The following is a 27,036-nucleotide window of genomic DNA, read 5'->3' as shown; positions in this document are numbered from 1 at the left end:
TTACAGCAGCCAATATATTTATTTAAAGCATGTTTACAGCAGTGTACTAATAGTTGCTTCTGGAAGGATTCAGAATTCACAATGTAAAATAAACTCTATATAAATAGTTTTAAAAATACTCTAGTCTTAAGAAATATAACAAACAATATAAATGATTATAATACAAGTGTAAGGAAGACTATATTTTCATCTACCTTCAGTCTCTGCCACAACCTCAACCAGATAACAGGAGAGCTGCATTGTAAAACTGAACATAAAAGGAAAGCAAGTTAAAAAGTCTTTTATTTCATTACAATTTATGGGTTATGAGGTCTTCCTTGTATGTGGAATGTAACCCATGGACACAGCAATATTCTAAGTAGTTGCAACAAAGGTTCTAACAAAAGGTAGTGGAAAACTATCAAGATGCCTATGCAATTGAGGTTAGAGTACTTTTTGCTAAATGTCATTCTTGATTATGTTCCAGAAATGGGTTTCCTTTTGGAAGAAGTTCCAATTCATCCCACTAATAGCAGACGATGAACAAAAATAATCTCATATGCTTTGCCTACTCTGTAAATTCAACTTGGTTATTTTATAACATTTTTATTGCATCTTCTAAATGAGGCAGTAAGTTTGGAAGATATATTACAACTCTCATTTGGTGGTGGGTATAATATGGCTGAATTCACAATGCATATTCTGCCCCACTTTAGGTCTAGGATACTGCTTTTGTTGAAGCAGGTTGCTGGAATGCTGCTGAGGTTCTTGCCACTGTACCTTCCAAAAAATTACTAACTGCATGTAGGTGCTTTATAACCACAACCTTAATGTGTTGTCTACCTGATCTTTACAATGCTACATGAGCATATTGACTGAAGATCAAAACATACTTAAATCAGAGCATTTTTAAATTCACACACACACACATTTCACACACAAACATTGCTAAATAAAATAATCAGCATTCTATGCTTTATTTTTAAACTCTACATTGCCACATGATCCACTCTGTGGGTCCCAAACATCTCCAGATACTGAATTAGAAAGGATACCTAAATAAATTTCCTACCCGCGCTGGCCCCCTTTAACAACAAAAAAAGGTCCAAACATTAACACGCTGACATTTTACTTAGACTTGATAGAACAGATTTGTGCACAAGATACATATTATACAGAAGGCTGTGAATGATGCTGACCATCCAAATAAGCTTAGCAAAAAGTTAGCATTTTGCTTAAGCTTTGCTGTAAGATTGGAACTGCTTCACCTCTGTTCTGTTAACGATCTGTGTGTGCGTGCAAATAAATCCCAAAAGCCCACAACCATCCAGCTGCTTGACCATGTGGTTAGTCCTGGAATAGCGAAATGCTTTCCGTTGTCCCACGATAAATTGGCATCGCACCCACTCACTGATACCAACATGGGATCTGTGCCAGTTGCTTTAATTAGCATCTTTATACATTAGTTTGTGCTCTGAACCTTATGGGAGACACATTTCAGTACCTGTCAACAACTGAAAAGCAAGCCAACAGTATTTTACTATCAGTAATGATCAGTTTTCACAACCAAGTCACTATATTGCTTTTTGCAATAAGATGGATTCACAGCAAGTCCCTTTTGGTAATTGGTTCTTGACAACGTCACCTCAACAGAGGTGGCTGTGGGGAAAGAAAACAATTGAGAAAAAAACTTCAAACCTAAACACTGTTCAGTCAATTGTCAGTCAACATATTTTATGTTTGAATAGAACTATAGATTTTCATGGTGATTGAGTCAACTTTGACTGAACCCAATTTTAGCCTATTTTTTGGTATCTGCAGCATACATTTTTAAAACGATCTCGGGAACAGTTACAGTGGTGCCCACATCTGTTGGATTACAGTTATTAGAAAGTCAGCCGCTGCTCGTTGGATGCCATGTTGCGTTTTTCAGCACTGCTTTCTCAGGTATATTCACAGAGGTGGCCACATCCAGCTGGGCAATGTGAACTAGTCCTTAACCAGTTCATGATGTGCTGCAAGTGTCCACCATGGCTACATCCCTGGCACCAAACAAACAGCCCTTTAACAACTTGATGGCAAACCGCACACATGCTAGCACACTGTCGGCATCTAAAACACAAAAGAAAAACATGCAACAGCAGGTTAGAGAGCAGATAATACTGGCGGTTACATTAAAATACATTACTCTTCCAACACTGGTTGTACGTAGTGGCTTTGGCAAGAAACCGGTGGAACTCTGAGAAATGGTATAAATGACCTAAAGAATTTCAACAGCTATATTTCTGGATTTTAGTGACCATTAAACAGTAATTACTTCTAAATGTATTTCTATCACTTACTAAATGGAATATATGTAACTTCATATAACAAAAGGTCGCTATGCAGCCAGAAAAAGTAAAATCCAATGCACTTTGTTCATTCAAGCAAAAACAATGCCATCTTAAATATATCCACAAGACCTGCAGAGCCGCATTTTAGATATGGATCATTTAGAAAGTGTAGATTCAGCTCATGATCGTATTGTAATTTCAACTAGTAAATACCTAGTTCGTATAGTTTAGGGTCAAGGAATGAGAACAGTGACAGTGTGGAATAATTCACCTTTATGGACTTTTTTTTGGATTGGTTCTCGGGATGTGGGTGACATTTATGGCCCATCGCTAGTTACCCCAAGGTGGAGGAGGTGGACCTAGTCACTGAACTTTGCAACAATCGTTTACATTGGACAGCTTGCTAGGCCACTTGAGGAAATGGAGTCAACCACAGAGTGTGGGACTGGAGTCACATGAAGACCAGACCGGGTCGGGATAGCGGGTCCCTTGCTTGAAGGCTAAAAGTGAATGAGTTGTGTTTTTCCATGATTGTCTTTCTGCTGCTACCCCATCAATGATGGACTGGGATCTGGTTCACTGTACAGGAAACTTCTGCTCGTTGCCCAAAGTGGAGGAAGGAAGAGATGGATGACGCAATCGGGCTAATTCTGTAATCAGGTCCTCCCTGCAAGATGGCATTCACTGAGTGCGGGCCTTAAGCAAGTGCTTTTCGCTATATCAGATGGAAAATCACTTGCTACAGAGCAGTGATTGCCTGGAGCAACCAATCATAGAATCTGCCCTTATGAGCTCTCAGAAGAGAATTCAAATACTGTTTTCACCACTGCCCAAGGTTATATTACTTGACTTATCACATTTTCTCTCCAATTTTTTTCCCCCAAGGTTACTGGTGTTCAACATTTTGAACCTAGGTTTCTCTAAAACCTAAAGCTGCCTGTACTGCATCAGTGACTTGTATGTGGCAGAAAGAACTGCAGAAAATTCAACAAAGGAGTAGGTTTTAAGATGCTGTAACAGGACAGAAGAGAATGGTGAAGCTGAAGGATGAAAAATCCTAACACTGTATGCAGAGTACGAACTTTTTCTCTCAGTATTAGAAATGGGTTTGTCGGTTTCAGTCAAAAAGGAATTTTGTATGAGTAATTTCAAACATTTCCAGCTTGCCCCCAATAGAATTGTTTGTACTATTAGCAGAGACACTGAACTCTTCTAGCTTTCCCTCCAATAGCAGTTATCACAGATGTAGCCCACCTATCACAGATCCAGCCCTTGCTGCTCATCGGTCGTTTACAGTTGCTGCAGTTGATGTGAAGGGTGGTGGACGCCTGGTTAAAACAATTGATGGAGCTGCAAGTGCTCAACTTGATCACCTCATTTGAGACATTCCACAGTTTGAAACGCTGTAGCAGATCGATATAAGACGTGTACCAGTGTTCCTGGCAACAAAGAATAAAAGGCAAAGTTCTAAATATTCAGTGCGATGATCAATATTTCCCAGAGAGGTTTGGTCAATGACATCCATTTTTAAATAAAACATCCCAAAGTGCTACACATGGAACGGAACAGAGCAGACAGTGAGCAATGACGGTTAGGAGAGAGAACCAAAAACATAGGTTGAGAGTATTTTTAAAAATTGGGAAAGTAGCTTTGGGAAGGAGTTTCAAAGAGTAGGACAAATATGGCTAAAGGCTGTGACCAATGGAGGATTAAAGAGCATTGCTAAGACACAGGGCTGGAGGAGGTAAGAAGTAGGGTGGGACAAGGCCACAAGAGTTGTGAAAGCCAAAGTAAAGATTGTGAATTTAGTGCACTGTAGAGTAGGGAGCCAGTGGAGGTCAGTGAGGACAAGTGATGGGTAAGCAGATTTTGGGATGAATGGAGTTTGTGTAGGGTGGAGCTGAGTCTTGAGGTAGCTAAGGCATAGCTATGGGTATGAGGTAGGGAAAGAGCTGGTACTTGATGGATATGATTTGGGGACTGATACTCAGCTCAACTGGGAGGTTCCACACCATCTGGTTAAGCCTGATTAGGTAGCTGGGGAGAGGGATGCAGTCAAGGCCAAAGCTACAGAGTTTTGGCAGCAGTCAAACAGATGTATTGTTATCCCAATGTTCAGCTAAAAAAATGTTTGAGCTTGCCCATAACTTGATGTCAGATAGACAAGTCTGACAAAGCAGAGACTGTAGTGGATTAGAGGGTGGCAGGCAGGTGTGACACAGTGATAAATCAGAAATGGCCTTGCCACTGATTGAAACTTCAGAAGTTTCAAAGTCCACATATGATGGCAACAGATGGCCCAATGTGTAGGACAAGGTTAAGTAGAGACTAAGGAAACAGGAAGAAAAACTAGGAATTTGAGGTGGCTGAAATTGCTACAGATGAGAAGTGACTTGGTGCAAAGGCTAAGGGAGATCTCAGCAGATAAATCATGGGACATAGAAGGGTGGTAGACAACACATTAGCATGCAGCAGTTGCTGCGTGCTGTGGTGGTGGATATCTAGTGGAGCAAAGGGAAGGCTGTGGGTATGTCCAGGAGGGAATCAAAGAACGGCAGGAAGAGAGGTCGATACGGGTATAGCGTCGAATGGGGTGGTGAATCAAGTGTGGCATTTTGCAAAAAAACAAAAATGGGTTGGGGTGAAAGTGTGAGCTGCAGAGACTGGATGCGATAGGAATGGAGTTGGAGGACACACAAAATTATTTTTTTACATTCAACTAAAATTTATTTAAATGTTGCGTGCTCATTAAATCATAATTACAGGGGATCTGGATGGAGGAGTTTTTGAACTCAACAGTGCAAGGCAGCTGAATTATTTGTAACTCAGTAACTCCTCCAGCACTGAAGTTTACACTGTGAAGTCCATGCACAGGGTGGGGAAATTCCATGCATGAATCCTTCTTGTATGATTAATGGCAGAGAGATGGCACATAATGTAGTGCAATTCCAAGATGCTGAATATTTTTCGATTACAACTTCATGTTAAGTAACCATACTGTCCCCAAATAAAGTTTAAATGGTAAAGATCATCATTAATCCGATGTAATAAAATTAACCATCAGCGTTTGCACCCCTTTCAGACAAAAATACCCAATATTCAAACAATGGAAACTAATTTTATTACTGCATCTTCTGGACTTTGAAGCAGCATCTAATTCTTATTATTTAGGTAGTGTTAGTCAAAGAAAGAAGAGGTTTGAACTGTCATCTAATGAAATAAAAAGATACTGTAGTAATTGTACTTTCAGGAATTTTGATATTCTTTAGGAATCCGCACAAATTTCACATCACAGAACAGAACAATTGCAATCAAATGTCATGATATTTATATGACGTGTTAAGATGACGAGGAAAGCTTTATACACAATGGAGATTGCTTCATTAAAGCAATTCCAATTTTTTATTTAGTGGGGGACAACATAAATCTTAGTTTCAATGCTATTTCTATGAAATGGGACAGAAATCTGCTCCCTGATGGCTGTCACAGACCCATCAGAAATGAAGTGACCATTGTGATGTCTATTCCCAAATCTTGCGTATTTAAAAAAATGGCTGCCACCCCAATGATCTGAGACGAGTTTTCCCCTCATCTTCCCTGGTTGCTTAACACTGAAATTGGCAGAAAATGCAGTTTATTCCAACATATGCTTACCTGTGTCTGTTCATCAATTTCTCGCCGAATACGGTCCCCGAGTACAATGAGAACGGATACAGCCATCTGGACATCTCCCTGCTCCGCATAGTAATGCAGCATGTCCTTAACAAGGGAATTAAAGTAATCAGCTGGCAGATAGGCATCATAGAGAGGCTGAGAGATTGACATGAGGGAAAAGGATTCTATTGGGGTTAAGCACACAGTCTCCGCTTCGTTTCCACTGACATGCGGAGATTCCACTTTATCCTGAAGATGGTCTGGAGCCGAAGGGTGATCTATAATTTCGTGACGCAGTTGAAACGCTTCCTGAGGTAAAATGTATTCATGTTCCTCTGCTAACAAACAGGAAAGGCAGTTATGCAAGGAAATTGTGTCATTGCCGTTTAAAAGAAACAAGAAAATTGAACAGGGATCCTATTCTAGAACAGCACCTTTACATATACAAGGGGTAATTTTGCGAGTCCGCACTGCCTCACTAGCAGCGCAAATCAGAAACTTGGGTGCGCACGGGTTGCGATTTTACGACCATTCATTTTAATAGTCTAAAAATTCCACCCAAAATTCTGATGTTCCCTGCTGATGGGCAAGGGAACCACCAGCTCATTGCAGTGGGGATGGCCTGGCGATAGAGGTAGCACAATTGGCCTCAGGGCCTTGGGTTAGGGAGGGGAACGTGTCTGAGGTTCCCATTTCCAATCACTACAAAACACACACATAATGAAGACAGGATCTTCATGATTTAATAGCCTCCAAACACTCACACCAAAGTTCACATATGAATAATAATCACTAGAGAGTGAGGCACAAGAGAGTGTCAGTGGAACCATACTTCAATAAGGCGTCAATGCCTTCAGGAAAGGATGTCAGGGGTGAAAATTGGTAAGTAAAAAGGTCACAAAACATGTAGCAGTAATTTGTCAAGAAGGAAAACGTTTACAAACTGGGTTGCAAATGTTGGCTGCATGCAGACTTGTACGTACTGGTCAAATGATGGCCCTGCTTACCCAGGCTCAGTGTGACCTACAGGAGGCTTTTCAACTACAACTGGAACAGGAGTATGGTCTGCTGTTGTTCTGACCAGCATACAATATGAGCCTGAAGTTTAATGCATGAATTTACACACCCAGCATTATTGTTTGTATGCAAGTCAGACACACAAACTCCAAGAAATGTGTATGCTAGCTAGTTTTGCATGCAGATTATTAATGCTGAAGACTATGCAAAAGCATTGGAATATGCAAATCCCAAGGGTCACTGCAACCATCAGTACTTTTAAGTTATCAGAAATTAACAGGGGGGCTGAGGGAGCACTTCCAGGGGACAATACATTTCACACTCAGCTTAAAAAAAAATCCTACGTCATTGAGAAACCACTAGGTTTAGCATTGGCCATCAGCCTGCTGAAGATTAGACATGTTGGGTCTCCTTGGTGGAGAACAGCCCTCGACACAACCAGTAGGCAGCGCTCATTGTGACAGCAGGAAATTGTGCTTTACTTGATGCTGGACATCTCTTGTAAGACTCCAAGATGGCTAAACAGTTTAGTACCAACCAAGTCCCTCATCACTATCTAGTCTTAACTACTATTAATTTTATTTAATCGCCTTAGAGCATCCGGCACCAGAAATAGACCTAACCATTGTTTGCACATACTAGTTGCTTAATGACAGATCTCCATATACAACTGCAGAAGAATACTCTTATGGGTAGGAGACTTATCACTTGCATAGTGAAGACTGACTGTGTTAACAGTGGCCATTTCTCCTAACAGGTATGTGAATAAATGCTCACCAGGAGCATTTTCATGGTCCACCATGTAAAGGTCATCTTCATCTCCTTCCACGTCCCCAAACAGGTAATCAGCAGGCACGTCACTACCTTCTGTCTCCTCATTCTCTGTAGAATGGCAGCAGGAAAATATCAAAGTCAGGTTAGATTAGATACTAAAAAAGTGAGAACTTTGCTCACATTGAAAATATTTAACCCATCACTTACAAGAAATCACAACTAGCAAGAGGAATACTAAACCAAGATGGCATGGCGGCAGATTATTGTAGCACTAACACACAGTAAAAATGTGGGGCACAGCTTCCACCTGGCACTCCCCTGCTCAATTGAGTTCCAACCTCATTTTCATTGGGATAGGAGTGGGAAAGTAGATAGCTAAAGTTTTACACTAGTGTTGTTTACCTGCCAAACGGTATAGTGATTTCATGCCCCGAACATTCTTTTTTTCCCCCCAAAGTGATGAAAACCAAATCAGATAACACAATTCTATTGGTATTACTAAACCAAACCGCTCTGGGATGAAGAAATCCTAACTAGTGTGATGCGCTGCATTTGCGTCATTATCTTTCAGTATTTCTATTGAGGTCACAAAGCTACAAGAAACGAGACATTCAATTTTTAGTACCCAAGATTTAAGGTTAGGTAGTAGCAGGATACAACAGAAGAAGGATGTAGGGCACGTCCCAGGCCAGAAAGGAGTAAAGTTAAGACTTCAAGTAAGTCAAGCTGAGCTGCCCTCAACCTTAGTGGCCAGTTACAAGAAAAAAAGAGACCTGCGACCAGATTGTGCCTCTGTCCTGTCAGTGTATGAATAACTAAGCGGAGAGAGAAAGGAAAAAGAAAACTACTTCAAGTGAAAAATAACATTTTTGTAACAGTGAAGATTGTTGGCGAGGACCAAGTTCTTTACTAGAATTATTTCTCAATCTACCACGCGAGATATTGCTGAAAAACGGTCAGTGTATTGATGGATAGACTCTTGGATACTGTAAAATCCATTTACATAATTTTTTATAAACAATGTCATAACAGTCAGAACCTTTAGCACTCGGATAAATCTTATAGGCCAAGTAGCACCAGAATTGACACTGTAGTACCAGTGTCTCATTAATAAGTTTAATTGGATAAACTTTAATGAGCTGTTTAACTGGAATTCCATTGCACATGTACAAAAATACTGACACAGTAACAAGGCACAAATCAAATATTACTGTACCTTCATTTGCAGTAACCAAAGGGTTTGAGGAATCTAAATGATTAATCTCTTGCCAATTTTCAGCCTTCCCCCTCTCCAACCTAGTCTCATTGCCTAGTGCTGCAGAGAGCTCCTTATAACTGGGAAGAAACATAAAACATGAATCTATTAGATTACCTACTATATTAAATGAAAAGAAACTGCACTGCTCCAAAAAATCACCAGATCAGAGAAATTTTGAAGGAGGGGACTTTTGAATGTGGAAACAAATATATTAAAATAAGAAAAGCCATAACTATAGCAGTAACTTAACATACATTCAATCTGTGTGCAAATGAATTGAATTATGCCAAATGAGTACAAAATAAAAAAAGATAGAAAGTCATGGTCAAATGGTTTAGTGCTCATGGGCCATAAATGTGATCGTACCAAGTATCCCAACATTTGGAGCACAATTTTTTTTTAATTTTTTTTTTATAAAATTAAATTGCCACTGCTTTTCTTACCTGTTCATAAGAGGCAAGCCTCCACTCTTGCCTATACTTTGATTCAAGTTCACAGCTGAAATAGCACCTGGGCTGGAGTACACAATCCTCAGCATCGTCCATGTCTGAGCCACCTAGATGCAGAACAGGAACAAAGTTAAACCTCGTTCATACCAGTGGTGCAATGCATCGGGAATACTGACAGTGCCGCAGAGTGAATAGTCCCCCAACCCCCCAGTTCCTAATCCCAGCTACATTGTTATAAACACTGGTTAGAATAGTCTCTATGAAATACAATTAAGGACAGACTATTAAGTGGGGGGGGGGGGGGGAACTCCACAGCAACGTCAGCAGCACATTATTCACTATGCATATCAATATAGCACAAATTAAATATTTGTACCCGATGATTGCTATTCTAAATTAACATATAGCACAAACAGCATACATGACGAGGAACCTTTGTAAAATCATTTAAATCCCATTCCTAGAGGTTGACCACAACTCACTCATGAGTTTTGTCATTTATTAGTTATCAAGGCATCACTTGGGGGAGGGATCAAAGTCATATTTACTGCTCAAGTGGCACATAGCTTGGCATCCCTCAATCACGACTGGAATCAGGGCACACTTACTTTTCAGTAAATGGCAGAGTTCATGCATCATTAAAATTGCACATTACATGAACAAAACATTCTCCCCATCTCTGCTAAAAATGACAATTTATTTTGGGATGCAGTTTCACGTGTGCCAGCAGCTCCCCCTGATATGGTGCCCAAGCGGTTATTCTTCAAGTGTAACGAATGAAGGCTAATTGACCGTGGTGGAACCACAGCTGACCCCGCTCTTGCCTCAACTGGCACACATGTACTTTCCAGCAGGTGCCACTAAACGGCTGTTTACACCGTTTCTCTTGGGTTTCTGCTGAAGTCATGGCGGGAGATCAGTGAATGCCCGCAAAAATTCCACCCCTTTAAACTTTGGCTGGGGGGGCGGGGGGGAAAGACATGTATATATTTTCCATTTTTGATCCAAGTAATCACCGTACCTGATAACGATACAATTCTTTAGCAATTTTGGCATTGTGATCACAGAGCTCAGCCAGTGACCGGCCAGTCAGAATGTACTGTTGTGCCATGCTGACAAACCAGTCCATGGAGTTGCTGCCCAGTTCAGTTTCAAATACATTCAGAGCGCTGGATACATTTGCAAATTGTTCCGATATATCTGGCTTCTTGAAGAAAAAAATGGGGTAACGTCTGTCGCCGGCGTAGGTTTTTCGATTCGAGTCACTTGCAAACATGCTGTCTTTTCCTGCAAAAGCCAAGTCTCCAAACAGCCCATAGCACAATCCTTCAGGATTAGCACGATCGACAGGCCGGCTAGCATCTTTGAACATGTGCTGGTACAGAGTACTGTCTTTCGATCCGGAAAGGAGGTAATAAGGATCGTGAATATGACGCCACACAATTCCTGTGGTAACGTCCTTGTGCTCCTCAAACATTGCAAATGGAATGTACGGGCGGCGAATGTCCCAGACATAAATGTTGTGATCTACCATCATGGAGCAGGTTGCCAGATGGTACTTCATTTCTGGCCGCCATTTCACACGCGCTACCGAGGCAATAGTCTGGACACAATAGATCTCCTTGGCCCTGGTTGTTGTCATGTCCCATACTTTCACCATTTTATCCCGTCCTCCGGTTGCTAACCATCCTCTGAAAAGGGAACAAAAAAAAAACACACATTATATTGCATTTATTACTCATGGTGACTATTAAGACCTATATACAACTTGCCCAACCCTAAAGAAATTTCTTCCAAAACAGAATAAAATGTACAGATCAGATTAGGTCAACAGAAACATTGTAGTGATGTATGTTATGTGTGAGCAGTATGTTACATGATCCCTTTAATTAAGGGACATGGTGTTAAAGGAAATGTAGGTGTATAGGGAGAAAGATGGCTAAGGGACAGAAAGCAGAGTACGGCTAAGTGCATGTTTTTCAGTTTAGTCCAATGCGAGTAATGCTGGAAGTTCTTTTTCAATTTATGAATGTTTTGCACATAGGCGCAAGAGGAATGATACTGAAGTTTCTTATACCACTTATACTTGGAGGGCATGACAATTGTGAGGAAGAATGCAGGAAATTTGTGGAGGATATGGACAGGTTAGCAAGTTGGGTAGATAGGTGGCAGATGTAAAATTGCATATTTTGGGAAAAGGAACAGTGAACTTAAATAGATTCTTAATAGAGTTGAAGAACAAAGATCTTTAGGGTGTGGATACATAATAAAAGGGGGGGGATTATGATGGAAAAGGCATGAAAAAAAGCTAAATGGGATCCTGAATTTTATATATAGGGCCACTGAGTTGAGGTTGAATTTGTAAAGGCACTGCTTATGCCTAATTTGGAATATTGTGTGCAGTTCTGGACACCCCCCTTTATATAAAGGGTACAGTGATGATTCATTATAATTGCCATAAATTAGAGACCATAATTACAAGGAAAGACTTGAAAGATTGATGCTGGTTTAATTGGAACAGGGTAAATGATTCCCCTGGATCCAAGAGGATTTCAAAATCATGAAAGATTTTGAGAGGATAGGAGCAAGGGGCATAAATTCTGTTTATGCTTATGATTAGGTTTTCACACAGGGATTATAACATGGAATGCTTTACCACAATGGCTACTGAGGCAGAGACTAGAACAATTTAAAAAGGAATTGGATAAGTTTTTGAAAACAAATATAAAAGTGCATGGGGAAAAAGGACAGGGAAATAGGATTTAGAGTAGATAGTTCCAGCTGAAGAACAAACACCAGCACTAGTGTGATGAGCAGACTGGCCTCTTATGCTCTCGTTTCTATGATTCTATTAACAAGAGACTCTTAAAAGTGTTCCATATTAGATTATTGCGGAGAGGGGCAACTGCACAAGTTGTTTTCTAATTTTCTTTTGAAAGAGCACGAGATTTTTTTATTTAAACAACAAAATCTAAGTTTAACAAGCTGGGTAAACAACTGCATCGTGGCCTGTAGTCAAATTAGTTGCAAAAACAGTATGTGTTCATTCAAAACAGCTTGTAGCATTATCTAGGCTCTAGTTATAAATATATTTTACTGAATTTGAACGGTGCTGCTCATGCGTATTAAACTCTCTGGCAGTATCTAATTCAGTCCACCTGAAGGACATTAGTTTGATTTCTGTAGATCCTCTACAGTCTGTTAGTTCATCTTTATAGAAGCTGTGTGCAGCTGGCACTGAGTGTTGAAGCTCCAATATGCTGTCACCACGTTTCAGCTAACGATTAACCCAATTTTTCCACCTCTTCCCAATTTATTTTTTCCATCTGCACCCCAATCTCCTTCAGCCTTTCCTCATCCCATTTTGTGAATAGCTACAAGATCCACTGAGGTGGCATGCCTGCCAATTTTCCCCACTGTGTTTATGGGATGCAGCTTCTGCCAACATTAGCACTTCCCCTTTTTAGGTCCCAAGTGACGATATGGTCTGGTAAAGAATACCACAGGCGGAAGCTGCGTATGAAGCTTTCCCACTGGTTGCTGCCTGTAATTCCCCATATGCCGAGTTTCCAATCTCGGCTGTATAATTAGCAGGTGTTTGAGTACAGGTTGGGCAACTTTCCACAGAAAGCAAGTAAGAGTGAAGGAGAGGAACCATCCGGACACACTGTAGTGCGCCTGCTGTACCCATGTTTATTGCAGCTATGCCAAAAACTTGTGCAGGCTGCCTGCCTGCCCACCACCTTAGCCAAAGTGGAGCAGTGCGTAGGACAGGAGAATGCAAGATAAATAGCAAAAAAATAATTTAATAGGTGTATTCAGGTCAGTTACATCAAACAGAATTTGGAGATGCTTTATGGCATTTATTTGTTGGCAATTTGACTGATATTTAAGACTAACAGGGCTTAAGTTTCAAAAACAAAATGTATTGCTTAATATTGCACATTTTTGTAAAATGAATGAATTTCTACATTCCAGTTTTTGTCTGATGCAAAAATGATATGGGTTAAATTTGACACAGCAATAATTTGGCATCGAGTCTTTCACTAGGAGTGGCTCTATGCCCCTGTGCTAGATTTGAGTTTTCAGACTAGTGACTGGGCCTTTATGCATGATGCTCCCTCTGGTATGTATGAACTACATACCCACTGATGCCTGGCTACCATTTTGCATGAGCCAAGTTATACCATAGCTCACTTTAAGATCTTAACCGAACTCCAGTTTGGCAAAAGAAAAGTCAGTCTTATCAGGACTCTAAATGTAAATACTGAAGGTTGCAAGAGCCTCGCTGTACTCACCTATCATCTGGGTGCCAATCACAGCAGAAGACAGGTCCATTATGTGCTGTAAACATGCGCTCATATCTATCTGGCCGTCTTATGTCCCAGAGCTGAACATTACCATTTTCAAATGAAGCAGCAAATGTGAAATAGTCTCTTACACTGAACTGGACATCCCGGACACTTTCTGACTGACCTACAGAAGATAAAGTTCCACTCGCAAGATTACCAAAATAGGCTCAATAGTTATGGCAATTAACATCTAGCAGGACTTATCGGAACACATAAATCTTAAGTCAGTCAATGACTGTGACTCATAAGAACATAAGAAATAGGAGGAGTATGCCATTCGAGCCTGCTTCACCATTCAATAAGATCATGGCTGATCTTCTACCTCAACTCCACCTTCCTGCACGATCCCCATATCCCTTAATATCCAAAAATCTATCGATCTCTGTCTTGAATATAATCAATGGCTGAGCATCCACAGCCCTCTGGGGTAGAGAATTCCAAAGATTCACAACCCTTTGAGTGAAGAAATTTCTCCTCATCTCAGTCCTAAATGGCCGAGCCCTTATTCTGAGACTGTGACCCCGTGTTCTAGACTCCCCAGCCAGGTGAAACATCCTCCGAGCATTTACCCTGTCAAGCCCTTTAAGAATGTTGTATGTTTCAATGAGATCACCTCTCATTCTTCTAAACTCGAGGGAATATCAGCCTAGTCCACTCAATCCCTCCTCATAGGACAATCCCCCCATCCCAGGAATCAGACTAGTGAACCTTTGTTGCACTCCCTCCAAGGCAAGTATGTCCTTGCTTAGGTAAGGAGACCAAAACTGTACACAGTACTCCAGATGTGGTCTCACCAAGGCCCTATATAATAGTAGTAAGACTTCTTTACTCTTATACTCCAATCCCTTTGTAATAGAGGCCAACATACCATTTGTTTTCCTAATTGCTTCTATACCTGCATATTAACTTTGTGATTTGTGGACAAGGATACCCAGGTCCCTCTGAATACCAACATTTCCCAGTCTACCATTTAAAAATACTCTGCTTTTCTGTTTTTCCTACCAAAGTGGATAACTTCACACTTCTCCACATTATATTCCATTTGCCATGAGAGAAATGGGACAACTTCAGGCACATCTTCAGCTATGTCATTTCAGAGAGCCCATAGAGGGAGTAAACGCTATTTTAGGGAAACTTTTACCTGTTAGCCATCACTGCTCTTATTTCTACAGCTCATTAACAGACAGGAAATTAACTTATAAAATACTTTCACTTTAGTGGAAGGTTTTCCAAAACATTGTGCAACTAAAATTTTTATATGAATTGCTAATAAAGGAATACTGTTTTATAAAGAACTGGTCACACTGACTTTACAGGAACATAGATAACTATATCCTTTACCAGAGAAGGTGCTCACAGATTCCCTCTTCCTGAGATCGAAGCACTTCATGTAGCCATCCTGCGAGCCACTCAGCAGCATGTGGACCTCGGTGGGATGGAAGCACACTTTATTGACTGTGCGCTTGTGCTCAGTGAAAAGCTGATCCTGTTTGTTGCGAGATTGTTTGCCCAGATTCCACGTCACCACGGCTCCATTTGTGGCTGCTGTCGCCAGCAAGCTGTCATCCATCTGATGCCACACCACATCAGCGCAGCTGAAGTTCAGCGAGAGCTTGCGCCCAACCCGGAGATTTGCCTTTTCCACAAATTGTTCCTCGTCTATGGAGTAGATTTTGAAAATGTTGCGACCAGCCACTACCACCTGGGCAGCATCCCTACATACGCTAATAGCGTTGGCGGGTGCATCAAGGTGGCAGAACATCGTTCGCCCAGAGATGGTTGTGCCACTCAGGGCTGTGGTCACTCGTGCCATCTTCTCCATTGAAAACACAAGTAATTTCTGGCAATGCTGCCAGTTAGGAAATGGGAGTTGCCGTTATCAATTACTTCAGTCTTCCCAATCTGAAAAGAATACTCTAGTTCCACGTTTTAAGCAGTTTCCAATTGGTCCTTATTGGCAAGTCAGCTTATCCAGTAATATTATTGCACATCAGTACAGATACTGACGGATCTTGAAGAATGTGAATCGGCATTATTTCAGTGCTATATGGTCAAATTGGATTATACTCATTAAATTTAAGGTATTTCACTCGAAGATACAGTCTTTGCTCATCAACAGTGGATCGTATACTTAAGGAATATATAAAGAGTGACAGTTCCAGTATAGACTCTAGGGCTGCAGAGCCCAAAATTCATATAATTTTTGTTAAAAACCTGAAAGCAAAGAGGAAATAAATTAAGATTTAATCATCGATAAAAAGTCAGTCAGCAAATAAATGATGTATTTGGCCACATCAATATCACCCAAGACATAACATCACTCGCCCATATCACAAGCTTCCACATTTTCTTGGGTGGGTGGGTGGGTAGGTAGAGATATATATATATAAATATCACAGGGCTCCATCATTTGTCCTCTTTAGTTCTTAGAAAAATGCACAGAAACTAAAGCAGAATTTAAGATATTCTTTAAGCTATAATGTTTTTCTCCACCATTTGGTGCAAAATCTTTACTGTATCCCTTGACAGTTAGACAAAGAGCAGCCATGCAGAAAATATGAAAATCTATACAAGTTTACAGCTCCGATGCTATTCATCTTTTCATAACTGAAATAATTTTCCTTTTAAAATGGCAGCAATCCTGCTGCACATTATTTCACCACATCATTTGTGTAGTTAATTGCATTATATTAACACTATATACTGTAATGAAGGTGCAAGTGCAGTGCCTCTTCTCCAGACTAGACAGATGTGTATTAAAACCTGTAAGATGCAGTGTAATATGTTCGATGTTCTCAGTTATTGTGCAGAGATACAGAACACTGATTTGAGACCATACATTTCTTACACAACACTCCCAATGTTATTGTGCCATCACCTGGAGGTACCAAGCTTCTCTCTGTCAACCAACATCGCAATCTGGAGGGAGGGCAGGTTATTTACTTCTAGGCCTCTGATCGTCACTCTTGAGCTAGTTATCAAACGTTGTAATGTTTACCACCAATGCTCCCCCTAAGGTGTGCACCAATCGCGAGGTCCCGTGCAGGCCGCTCACCAGCTGGAAGAGATCCGGCACATGAGCAGCCCATTTAAAGGGCCCACGCAGGGAAAAAAATGAGGGGGACATTGTTCACCACCCTCCCTATCCTGTGGGGAAAAACCTGGTTCTGTCAAGTACCTTCCCCCAGCAACATAATGATGGAGATTGAGGTGCCCATACTAACACCTCAAACTGACAGACTTAGAATGTACTTTAGTACATGTTTGGCTGCCAAATGTACAATTCATGCACCATCTTGGTTCAATTGGTACAGTTTTCACTTTAGGGCAGATGGTGTTGTGTTTGAACCAATACTCAAGGATGGCATTCTAGTAAAGTGCAGAAGGTGTGCTGCACTCTCAGAGGTGATGTCCATCAAATAAGGTATTAAACTGACCTGGTGACAAAAAGCATTTCTGCCTATGATGCAGCAACTTAGTGACTTTTTCCCCCCCTTTGCCCCAGTACATACAGGGTTAAAAACCAGGTTCACACTGAGAAAATACAATTATACATTATCCGCTACTACACAAGAGGGGATTAATAGTGGGAGCAGACCAAGAGTATTCTGGCTTTAGCAGAGTGGACTCGCTGCCCATCACTATTATGGAACCACTTTACATGAACAACTAAATGGATTCAGTCAAATTATATACACTGATCAGACATCTGATTAAAATGCAACTACTTTTAACAAAATGGGTGGCGATTCTGCTGCATTAACACCAACCTGAATGAATCAGGCAGAGTGGGTCTGGGCTGAAGTAGTAATCAGGCTAAAACCTCTCATCAAAAAGAAAACATTTTCAAAGATTTGTTCGATCCCTAATCTGCACATTACTCATTTTCAAAGAGCTAATTTGCCCAATATAAATCTAAATATACCATTTTACTTCAAGAATAATTTCCTACCCTCTTTTTGACTTTTAGTATCTACAGCAGTATTAGAACAGCAGCTACTAATTGCTAGTTCCAACTGCTGGAAATGGCACTTACCCCAATAAGTTTCAACATTACCAAACTTCCAGCTGGCAGGCTCTTGTCAGATTTGGTGCTATTGGCACTCCAGCAAAAATCAGCCAATTGGCAATTGCGCAACCCCTTTCCAATCCATGAAAACAGCATGTATGGGAAGAAACAAACCTTGAATGGTTGGTTACACAATGTATACGTGCAGCTCATGCTTCCTCCCACAGGACTGGGGTCATATCACAGAGATCAAGTAATTGTGGAAATCCTGTGCTAATAACTTCAGCACATGACAAAACAAGGCCTTTGTTCATATAAAAAATGTAAGTCGGATGAAAGAAATATGACTGCACATTCCTAACTACTCAGACTTTTGTTTCCCACTTAAAAGCAGAAAGAGATGGATGTAGAGAAATGTACACTGAATCTAATGATAAGAATTGAGACAATTTTAAAGATAAGAAATCTTCATGCTAAATCCAATTTAAAAAGTAAATACTGCCACTTAACAAAAAAATCCATTTTCAAACAAAGTCAGTTATTGATCACAAGCAACATGTGGTACCCAAAGCGAAAGGGAAGACAATTCTGATCAGGATATATACTGAAAACAGACAACTGGAAAAACAAAACTCAACCTTACTTCATTACATCTCGAAAACAATGGATTAGTTAAATTGAGGGTACACAACCTTGAATATTATTTTTATTAGAATTTTTTTTAAATCCTTTCATGAGAAATGGTATAACACAACCATCAATTATGTTTTTGAAGCATACCACACAATTGAAAGTAGTGTTCCTTAATTCTGTAGTTCTACCAACAAGTACCTTCTCTTCGGCAGTTGTGTCTCACTTGGTGCTATCCTGCATGCATATAATCGGAGAGATAATTTTTTAAAAATCAGAGCTTAGGAAAAGTGTTTACTGCACTCGTGCAGTATGTCAGCTTTTGTGCAAAGTAGCTACGGCCAACATAGAACACGTTGCAGGCAGCTACATAAAACAGCCAAACAGATGGAGTGAAAACAGAAAATTGCTGGAAATACGCAGGTCAGGCAGCATCTGTAGAGAGAGAAACAGTTAACGTTTCAGGTCGATGACCCTTCGTCAGAACTGGAAAAAGTTAGGGATGTAACAGATTTTTAAGCAAGTGCAGTGGCAAGAAAAGGGGGGGGGGGGGGGGGGGGAGGGGGGGAATGGGAGGAAAGAATAAAAGGGAAGGTCCATGATATGGTGGAAGGCAGGAGAGATTAAAAGACAAAAGGGATGATGGTTCAAGGCAAAAGGAGATGGTAATGGGACAAGTTATGAAACAAAAGATGACTCTAGATGACGTATAAATGGCAATGGCAGATTCATCAACAGCTGCCACGTGAGAGAAAAAAACCAATATAGGGGCCATGGTTATAGTCTGAAATTGTTGAACTTGAGGTTGAGGCCAGAAGGCTGTAAAGTGCCTAATCGAAAGATGATGTGCTGTTACTCGAGCTTACATTGAGCTTCGTTGGAACAGCCTGAAGGCTTTGTGTCTTAATGCGAGGAGCATTTGTAATAAGGTGGATGAATTGGCTGCGTAAATAGAGGTAAACAAATATGATTTGGTTGGGATTACGGAAACGTGGCTCAAGGATGGCCAAGGCTGGGAACTCAACATCCAGGGGTATTCGATATTCAGGAAAGATAGGCAAAAAGGAAAGGGAGGTGGGATAGCATTACTGGTTAAAGAAGGGATTAACACAATTGTAATGAAGGATATTAGCTCTGATGATGTGGAATCTGTATGGGTAGAATTGAGAAATACTAAGGGGAAGAAAACGTTAGTGGGAGTGGTATATAGACCTCCAAACAGTAAGGCGGAGGTTGGGGATGGCATTAAAAGGGAAACTAAAGAAGCATGCAATAAGGGCACAGCAGTCATTATGGGTGACTTTAATCTACATATAGATTGGGCTAACCAAATTAGTAACAATACTGTGAAGGAGGAATTCCTGGAGTGTTTACGGGATGGTTTCCTGGACCAATTATGTCGAGGAACCAACCAGAGATCAGGCCATCTTAGACTGGGTATTATGCAAGGAGAAAGGATTAATTAGCAATCTTGTTGTACGAGGCCCCTTGGGTCGGAGCAATCATAATATGATCGAATTCTTCATTAAGATGGAGAATGAAGTAGTTGACTCAGAGACTAGGGTCCTGAATTTAAATAAAGGAAACTACGATGATCTGAGGAGCGAGTTGGGTAGGATTGATTGGGGAATGTCACTCAAAGGGTTGACGGTGGATAGGCAATGGCAAACATTCAAAGACCGAATAGATGAACTACAGAATTTGTTCATCCCAGTTTGGCATAAAAATAAAACAAAAAAGGTGACTCAACCGTGGCTAACAAGGAAAATTAGGGATAGCATAAGATCCAAGGAGAGGACATATAAATTGGCCAGAAAAAGCAATAATCCTGAGGATTGGGAGCAGTTTAGGATTCAACAAAGGAGGACAAAGGGATTAATTAAGAAAGGGAAAATAGATTATGAGAGTAAGCTTGCAGGGAACATAAAAACTGACTGTAAAAGCTTTTATAGATATGTGAAGAGAAAAAGACTGGTGAAGTCAAGCGTAGGTCCCTTGCAGTCAGAATCAGGGGAATTTATAATGGGGAACAAAGAAATGGCAGACCAACTAAATACATATTTTGGTTCTGTCTTCACAAAGGAGGACACAAATAACCTCCCAGAGATGCCGGGGAACATAGGGTCTGATGAAAGGGTGGAACTGAAAGAAATCAGTATTTGTAGGGAAATGGTGTTAGGAAAATTGATGGGACTGAAGGCCGATAAATCCCCAGGGCCTGATAAGCTACATCCTAGGGTACTTAAGGAAGTAGCCCTAGAAATAGTAGATGCATTGCTGGTCATCTTCCAGAACGCGATAGACTCTGGAACAGTACCCATTGATTGGAGGGTAGCTAATGTTACCCCACTATTCAAAAAAGGTGGTAGAGAAAAAGTGGGGAATTATAGACCAGTAAGCCTGACATCGGTAGTGGGGAAAATGCTAGAGTCCATTATAAAAGATGTAATAGCAGAGCACTTGGAAAGCAGTGACAGGATCGGACAAAGTCAACATGGATTTACAAAAGGTAAATCATGCTTGACTAATCTACTGGAATTTTTTGAGGATGTAACTGGTAAAATAGATAAGGGAGAACCAGTGGATGTGGTGTATTTGGACTTTCAGAAGGCTTTCGATAAGGTCCCGCATAAGAGATTAGCGTGCAAAATTAAGGCACATGGGATTGGGGGCAAGGTATTGTCTTGGACAGAGAACTGGTTGGCGGACAGAAAGCAAAGAGTTGGAATAAACGGGTTGTTTTCCGAGTGGCAGGCAGTGACTAGTGGGGTACCGCAAGGATCGGTCCTAGGACCCCAGCTGTTCACAATATATATTAATGATCTGGACGAGGAAATTGGATGTAATATCTCCAAATTTGCAGACGACACAAAGCTGGGTGGGAGGGTATGCTGTGAGGAGGATGTCGTGAAACTCCAGTACGATTTGGACAGGTTGGGTGATAGTGCATTGCCATGTTTCTGCCCAATGTGGATAAATGTGAGGTTATCCACTTTGGTGGCAAAAACAGGAAGGCAGATTATTTTTTGAATGGCAATAGATTGGGAGAAGGGAACGTACAAAGAGACCTGGGTGTTCTTGTGCACCAGTCACTGAAGGTAAGCATGCAGGTGCAGCAGGCGGTTAAGAAGGCAAATGGTATGTTGGCCTTCGAAGCAAGAGGGTTCGAGTACAGGAACATGGATGTCTTGCTGTTGTACAGGGCCTTGGTGAGACCGCACCTTGAGTATTGTGTGCAGTTTTGGTCGCCTTATCTGAGGAAGGACGTTCTTGCCATGGAAGGAGTTCAGCGAAGATTCACCAGGCTGATACCTGGGATGGCAGGAATGACGTATGAGGAGAGATTGTGTCGATTGGGCTTATACTCACTGGAGTTTAGAAGATTGAGAGGGGATCTCATCGAAACCTATAAAATTCTGTCAGGCCTGGACAGACTAGATGCAGGAAGGATGTTTCTGATGGCCGGGGAGTCCAGAACCAGGGGTCATAGTCTCAGGATAAGGGGTAAGCCATTTAGGACTGAAATGAGGAGGAATTTCTTCACCCAGAGAGTGGTGAACCTGTGGAATTCTCTGCCACAGAGGGCGGTGGAGGCCAGTTCATTAAATATATTCAAGAAGGAGTTGGATATATTTCTTAAGGCTAAAGGGATCAAGGGATATGGGGAGAAGGCAGGGACAGGGTACCGAGTTTGGATGATCAGCCATGATCGCATTGAATGGCGGAGCAGGCTCGAGGGGCCGAATGGCCTACTCCTGCTCCTATCTTCTATGTTTCTATGTAACAGTGTAAGAGGCCGAGAACGGTGGGGTCAGAGTGAGAGTGGAGTGGAGAATTAAAGTGACAGGCAATCGGAAGCTCGGGGTCACGCTTACGTACGGAATGGAGGTGTTCCGCAAAACGGTCACCCAATCTGTGTTTGGTCGCCCTAATGTAGAGACGACCACATCGTGAGCAGTGAGTACAGTATACTAAATTGCAAGAAAGTACAAGTAAATCGCTGTTTCACCTGGAAGGAGTGTTTAAGAACATAAGAAATAGGAGGAGTAGGCCATTCGGCCCTTCGAGCCTGCTCCGCCATTCAATGAGATCATGGCTGATCTTCTGCCTCAACTCCATTCACTGGCCCTATCGCCATATCCCGTGATGCCTTTACTAGTCAGAAATCTATTGACTTCTGTTTTGAATATACCTAATGACTGAACCTCCACAGCCCTCTGGGGTAGAGAATTCCAAAGATTCACCATCCTCTGTGAAGAAATTTCTTCCCATCTCAGTCCTGAATAGCCTACCCTTTATCCTGAGGCTGTGGCCCCCGGTTCTAGACTCCCCAGCCAAGGGAAACATTCTCCCAGCATCCACCCTATCAAGCCCTGTAATAACTTTGTATGCTTCAATGAGATTCCCTCTCATTCTTCTGAATTCAAGAGAATACAGGCCTAGTTTACTCAATCTCTTCTCATACGACAGTCCCGCCATCCCAGGAATCAATCTCGTGAACCTTCGTTGCACTCCCTCTATGGCAAGTATATCCTTCCTTCTTCTATGTTTAGACTGTGACTCCTGGTTCAAGGACACCCAGGTCTCGTTGCACTTCCTCTTCTCCCAATCTATTGGTGTTCAGATAATAGTCTGCCTTCCTGTTTTTGCCACCAAAGTGGATAACCTCGCATTTATCCACATTGTACTGCATCTGCCATGCATCTGTCCAATCACCCAACCTGTCCAAATCATTCTGGAGTTTCTCTGCATCCTCCTCACAGCACACACGCCCACCCAGCTTTGTGTCATCTGCAAACTTGGAGATATTACATCTAGTTCCCTAATATATATTGTGAATAGCTGGGGTCCTAGGACCGATCCCTGCGGTACCCCACTAGTCACTGCCTGCCACTCGGAAAAAGACCCGTTTATTCCAACTCTTTGCTTCCTGTCTGCCAAACAGTTCTCTATCCAAGTCAGTACCTTACCCCCAATCCCATGTGCTTTAACTTTACACGCTAATCTCTTCGCATCCTCTTCACAACTGACACTGCCACCTAGCTTTGTGTCATCAGCAAATTTGGAAATGTTACATTTAGTCCCCTCATCCAAATCATTGATATAGATTGTGAATAGCTGGGGCCCAAGCACCGATCCTTGCGCTACCCCACTAGTCACAGCCTGCCATCTTGAAAAAGACCCGTTTATCCCTACTCTTTGTTTTCTGTCTGTTAACCAATTCTCAATCCATGCTAGTAAATTACCCCCAATTCCATGTTGCCCTAATTTTGTTCACCAACCAAGACCTTATCAGGGCCTTGGACAGTGGGAAGAGAGGAGGTAAAAGGGCAGGTGTTGCATCTCCTGCAATTCCCATTGTCCAGGGCCCCATAGAGTTCAACAATTTCAGACTATAACCTCAGATCCTATAATGGGTTTTTTTCTCACATGGCAGCTGTTGATGATTCTGCCATCGCCATTTACACCTCATCTAGAGTCAACTTTTGTTGACTACACTTCCTCCCACCCCGCTTCCTGTAAGGAAGCTATTCCATTCTCCCAGTTTCTCCGTCTCCGCTGTATCTGCTCCGACGATGCCACCTTCCACACCAGTGCTTCAGACATGTCTTCCTTTTTCCGCAACCGAGGATTCCCCTCTACCGTGGTTGACACTGCCCTCGACCGTGTCAGTTCTATCTCCCGCACTTCTGCCCTCACCCCTGCCCCTCCCTCCCGGAACCACGACAGGGTTCCCCTTGTCCTCACCTTTCACCCCACCAGCCTCCACATTCAACGGATCATCTTCCGGCATTTCCGCTACCTCCAAAGGTGATCCCACCACCAAACGCATCTTCCCCTCCCCTCCCCTTTCAGCATTCCGCAGGGACCGCTCCCTCCGAGACACCCTAGTCCACTCCTCTATCACCCCAAACAGCCCTTCCCCTTCGCCTGGCACCTTCCCGTGCAAGCGGAGGAGATGTAACACCTGCCCCTATACCTCCCCCCTTCCCACTGTCCAGGGCCCCAAACACCCCTTCCAGGTGAAACAGCGATTTACTTGTACTTCTCGCAATCTAGTATACCGTATTCGCTGCTCACGATGCGGTCTCCTCTGCATTGGGGAGACCAAACGCAGATTGGGTGACCGCTTTGCGGAACACCTCCGTTCAGTCCGTAAGGGTGACTCCAAGCTTCCGGTCGCCTGTCATTTTAATTCACCGCTCCATTCCCACTCGGACCTCACCGTCCTTGGCCTCTTGTATTGTTCCACGGAAGCTCAACGTAAACTCGAGGAACAGCACCTCATCTTCCGATTAGGCACTCTGCAGCCTTCCGGACTCAATATCGAGTTCAACAATTTCAGATCATAATCTCGGCCCCTGTTTCATTTTTTCTTGTAATTTTTCCACTCCTTTCCCTTCCCTCCCCCCCCTTTCCTTTTGTGTTTCTCTCACACCTGGCAGCTATCTCTTGCCCTGCCAGTACACTTTACACCTAATCTCAGCCTATTACCATCTCGTCTAGCTTCTAATACCTTTTATTGTCTCTTTTACTTCTTTTATCCGATTGCAGCCCTGCCTCTGATCTATCTTCTTTTCTTTCCAGTTTTGAAGAAGGGTTCGACCCAAAACGTCAACTCAAATTTCTCTCCACGGATGTTGCCTGACCTGCTGAGTTTTTCCAGCATTTTCTGTTATTATTTTGTTTCCTAACTTGTCCCATTACCATCTCCTTTTGCCTTACACCCTCCTCCCTTTTAATCTCTCCTGCCTTCCATCCTATCAGACCTTCCCTTCTGTTCTTTCCTCCCCTCCTCCCTTTCCCTGCACTTGCTTAAAAACATATTACATCTCTAACTTTTTCCAGTTCTGACGAAGGGTCATCGACCTGAAACGTTAACTCTGTTTCTCTCTCCACGATGCTGCCTGGCCTGCTGCGTGTTTCAGCATTTTCTGTTGTTATTTCAGATTGCCAGCATCGGTAGTAAACAGGAGTGTCCTTTTGAACTCCAGCAACAATGGATCATTCCAGCAAGTGACCGTATCACGTGCCCTAGACCTTACAGCAGCTTCTCTCCCAGCCCCGATTGCAGCCTAAAAAATAATTCTGGAAATAAAAAAAATGAAACACGCAGCTGTAAATTTGAGCTTTTTTAACAATCGGTTTTGGTGTTTCCAAGGACACGACCTATAGCCAGCCCACCCTTCCCCTCTAAACCCCCTTCACTGCTCCCCTCGCTGTCAATCCTAGAATCTTTCCCCTTTCGCCCCAAACACAAACTCACAACTCTCACCTTCTCCTCGCCGCCATACGCCGGAAGCCCTCACCGTATCGCTTCCGGTCCGTCGCGAACAGTCCGCACAAACGTTCCCTCTTCCCTCCCGTCGGCCGTTCCGGTCCTGGTGCCCCGCTCCGCCAAGCCTTCCCTCTGCTGGGCCTCTCTTCCCCCTGAGCCAGGCGCTCGAGCCACGGAATCCCGGCCGGCCGGCGGGCGACTTGCGCTTTTCAAAATAACAGTTAGAACCAACCCGACTTGCTCTGGTCCAAACTACAACTCCCAACAGCCCACGCGGCGAGGAGCGCGGGATGCAAACACACGTCACGTGAGCGGCCCGCCCCCGCCGCTCTGTAACTATGGCAACGGCGTGTGTCGGGCCGGCGTCCGCCGCAGGGTTCCAGGGGCCGTGACGTCGACAATGGGTGGCGGGCCGGGTCGAGACCACAGGAGCCCTCAGAGGCTGGGCACCGGCTAGCGCCAGCAAGCCATGCCTCACCCCACTTGCGAGGAGGGGAGGGGGATCAGTTCCCAAATTAAATAAAAAAGACTGAAAATAAAGAGCATAGGGCACGTTTGCTGTGGGCTGCTGGGCTGTGAAGCTGAGCAAATTCTTACAATTAGCCCTCGTTGCACTGACTTTAAAAACACACTGCTGCAGCTCTTGGCTGCCAGACAGGGACTGACTGAATCTGGCTACAGGCCGCCTCACAGCAACTAAAGACTGCCTGTAAAGCAGCCAATTGATCAACTGGCGAGTGACCCACATCTAAGCAACTTCATAGAGTTGTACAGCACAGAAAGAGGCCCTTCGGCCCATCGTGTCCGCGCCGGCCATCAAGCCCTATCTATTCTAATCCCATTTTCCAGCACTTGGTCCATAGCCTTGTATGCTATGGTGTTTCAAGTGCTCATCTAAATGCTTCTTGAATGTTGTGAGAGTTCCTGCCTCTACCACCCTTTCAGGCAGTGAGTTCCAGATTCCAACCACCCTCTGGGTGAAAAAGTTTTTCCTCAAATCCCCTCTAAACCTCCTGCCCCTTACCTTGAAACTATACCCCCTGGTTATTGACCCCTCTACTAAGGGGAAAAGTTCTTTTCTATCTACCCTATCTATGCCCTCATAAATTTGTACACATCAATCAGGTCCCCCCTCAGCCTTCTCTGCTCTAAGGAAAACAACCCCAGCCTGTCCAGTCTCTCTTCATATTCATATTCCTCACAAAATATAACCCAGACCCTTTGAAGTATTATGCGATGAAATCCATTTGCAAAATGCAGCACTTGTTTTATCAATACTAGATCAAAGGACGCACAGACTCA

General features: G+C 42.6%; 1 protein-coding gene across 4 annotated transcripts; it reads right to left on the bottom strand.

Moving 5' to 3' along the window:
• wdr24 (WD repeat domain 24) lies at window positions 1-26,138 on the bottom strand. 4 transcript variants are annotated; one of them, XM_086000669.1, is made up of 10 exons: window positions 25,732-25,994; window positions 15,158-16,030; window positions 13,763-13,940; window positions 10,486-11,155; window positions 9,459-9,571; window positions 8,974-9,092; window positions 7,761-7,865; window positions 5,967-6,304; window positions 3,567-3,751; window positions 1-2,091 (listed from the first exon to the last, which is right to left on the bottom strand). In XM_086000669.1, exons 2-10 carry the CDS (start codon window positions 15,636-15,638, stop codon window positions 1,923-1,925), a joined length of 2,358 nt encoding a protein of 785 aa, XP_085856795.1. In that variant the 5' UTR covers window positions 15,639-16,030; window positions 25,732-25,994; the 3' UTR covers window positions 1-1,922. The 4 variants fall into 4 exon arrangements, with proteins under 4 accessions (XP_085856795.1, XP_085856798.1, XP_085856796.1 ...); XM_086000672.1 differs by having other exon boundaries at window positions 5,967-6,301; window positions 25,732-25,993; XM_086000670.1 differs by lacking the exon at window positions 25,732-25,994 and adding an exon at window positions 17,853-18,610.
• Window positions 26,139-27,036: the final 898 nt, after the last annotated feature.

Source organism: Somniosus microcephalus, chromosome 11 (genome assembly GCF_052327205.1).
Source record: "Somniosus microcephalus isolate GS21.2 chromosome 11, FLI_Smic_1.0, whole genome shotgun sequence".
NCBI classification, from domain to species: domain Eukaryota; kingdom Metazoa; phylum Chordata; class Chondrichthyes; order Squaliformes; family Somniosidae; genus Somniosus; species Somniosus microcephalus.
Note: the sequence above shows the minus strand (reverse complement) of the source record. Positions and strands in the feature narration are given on the sequence as shown.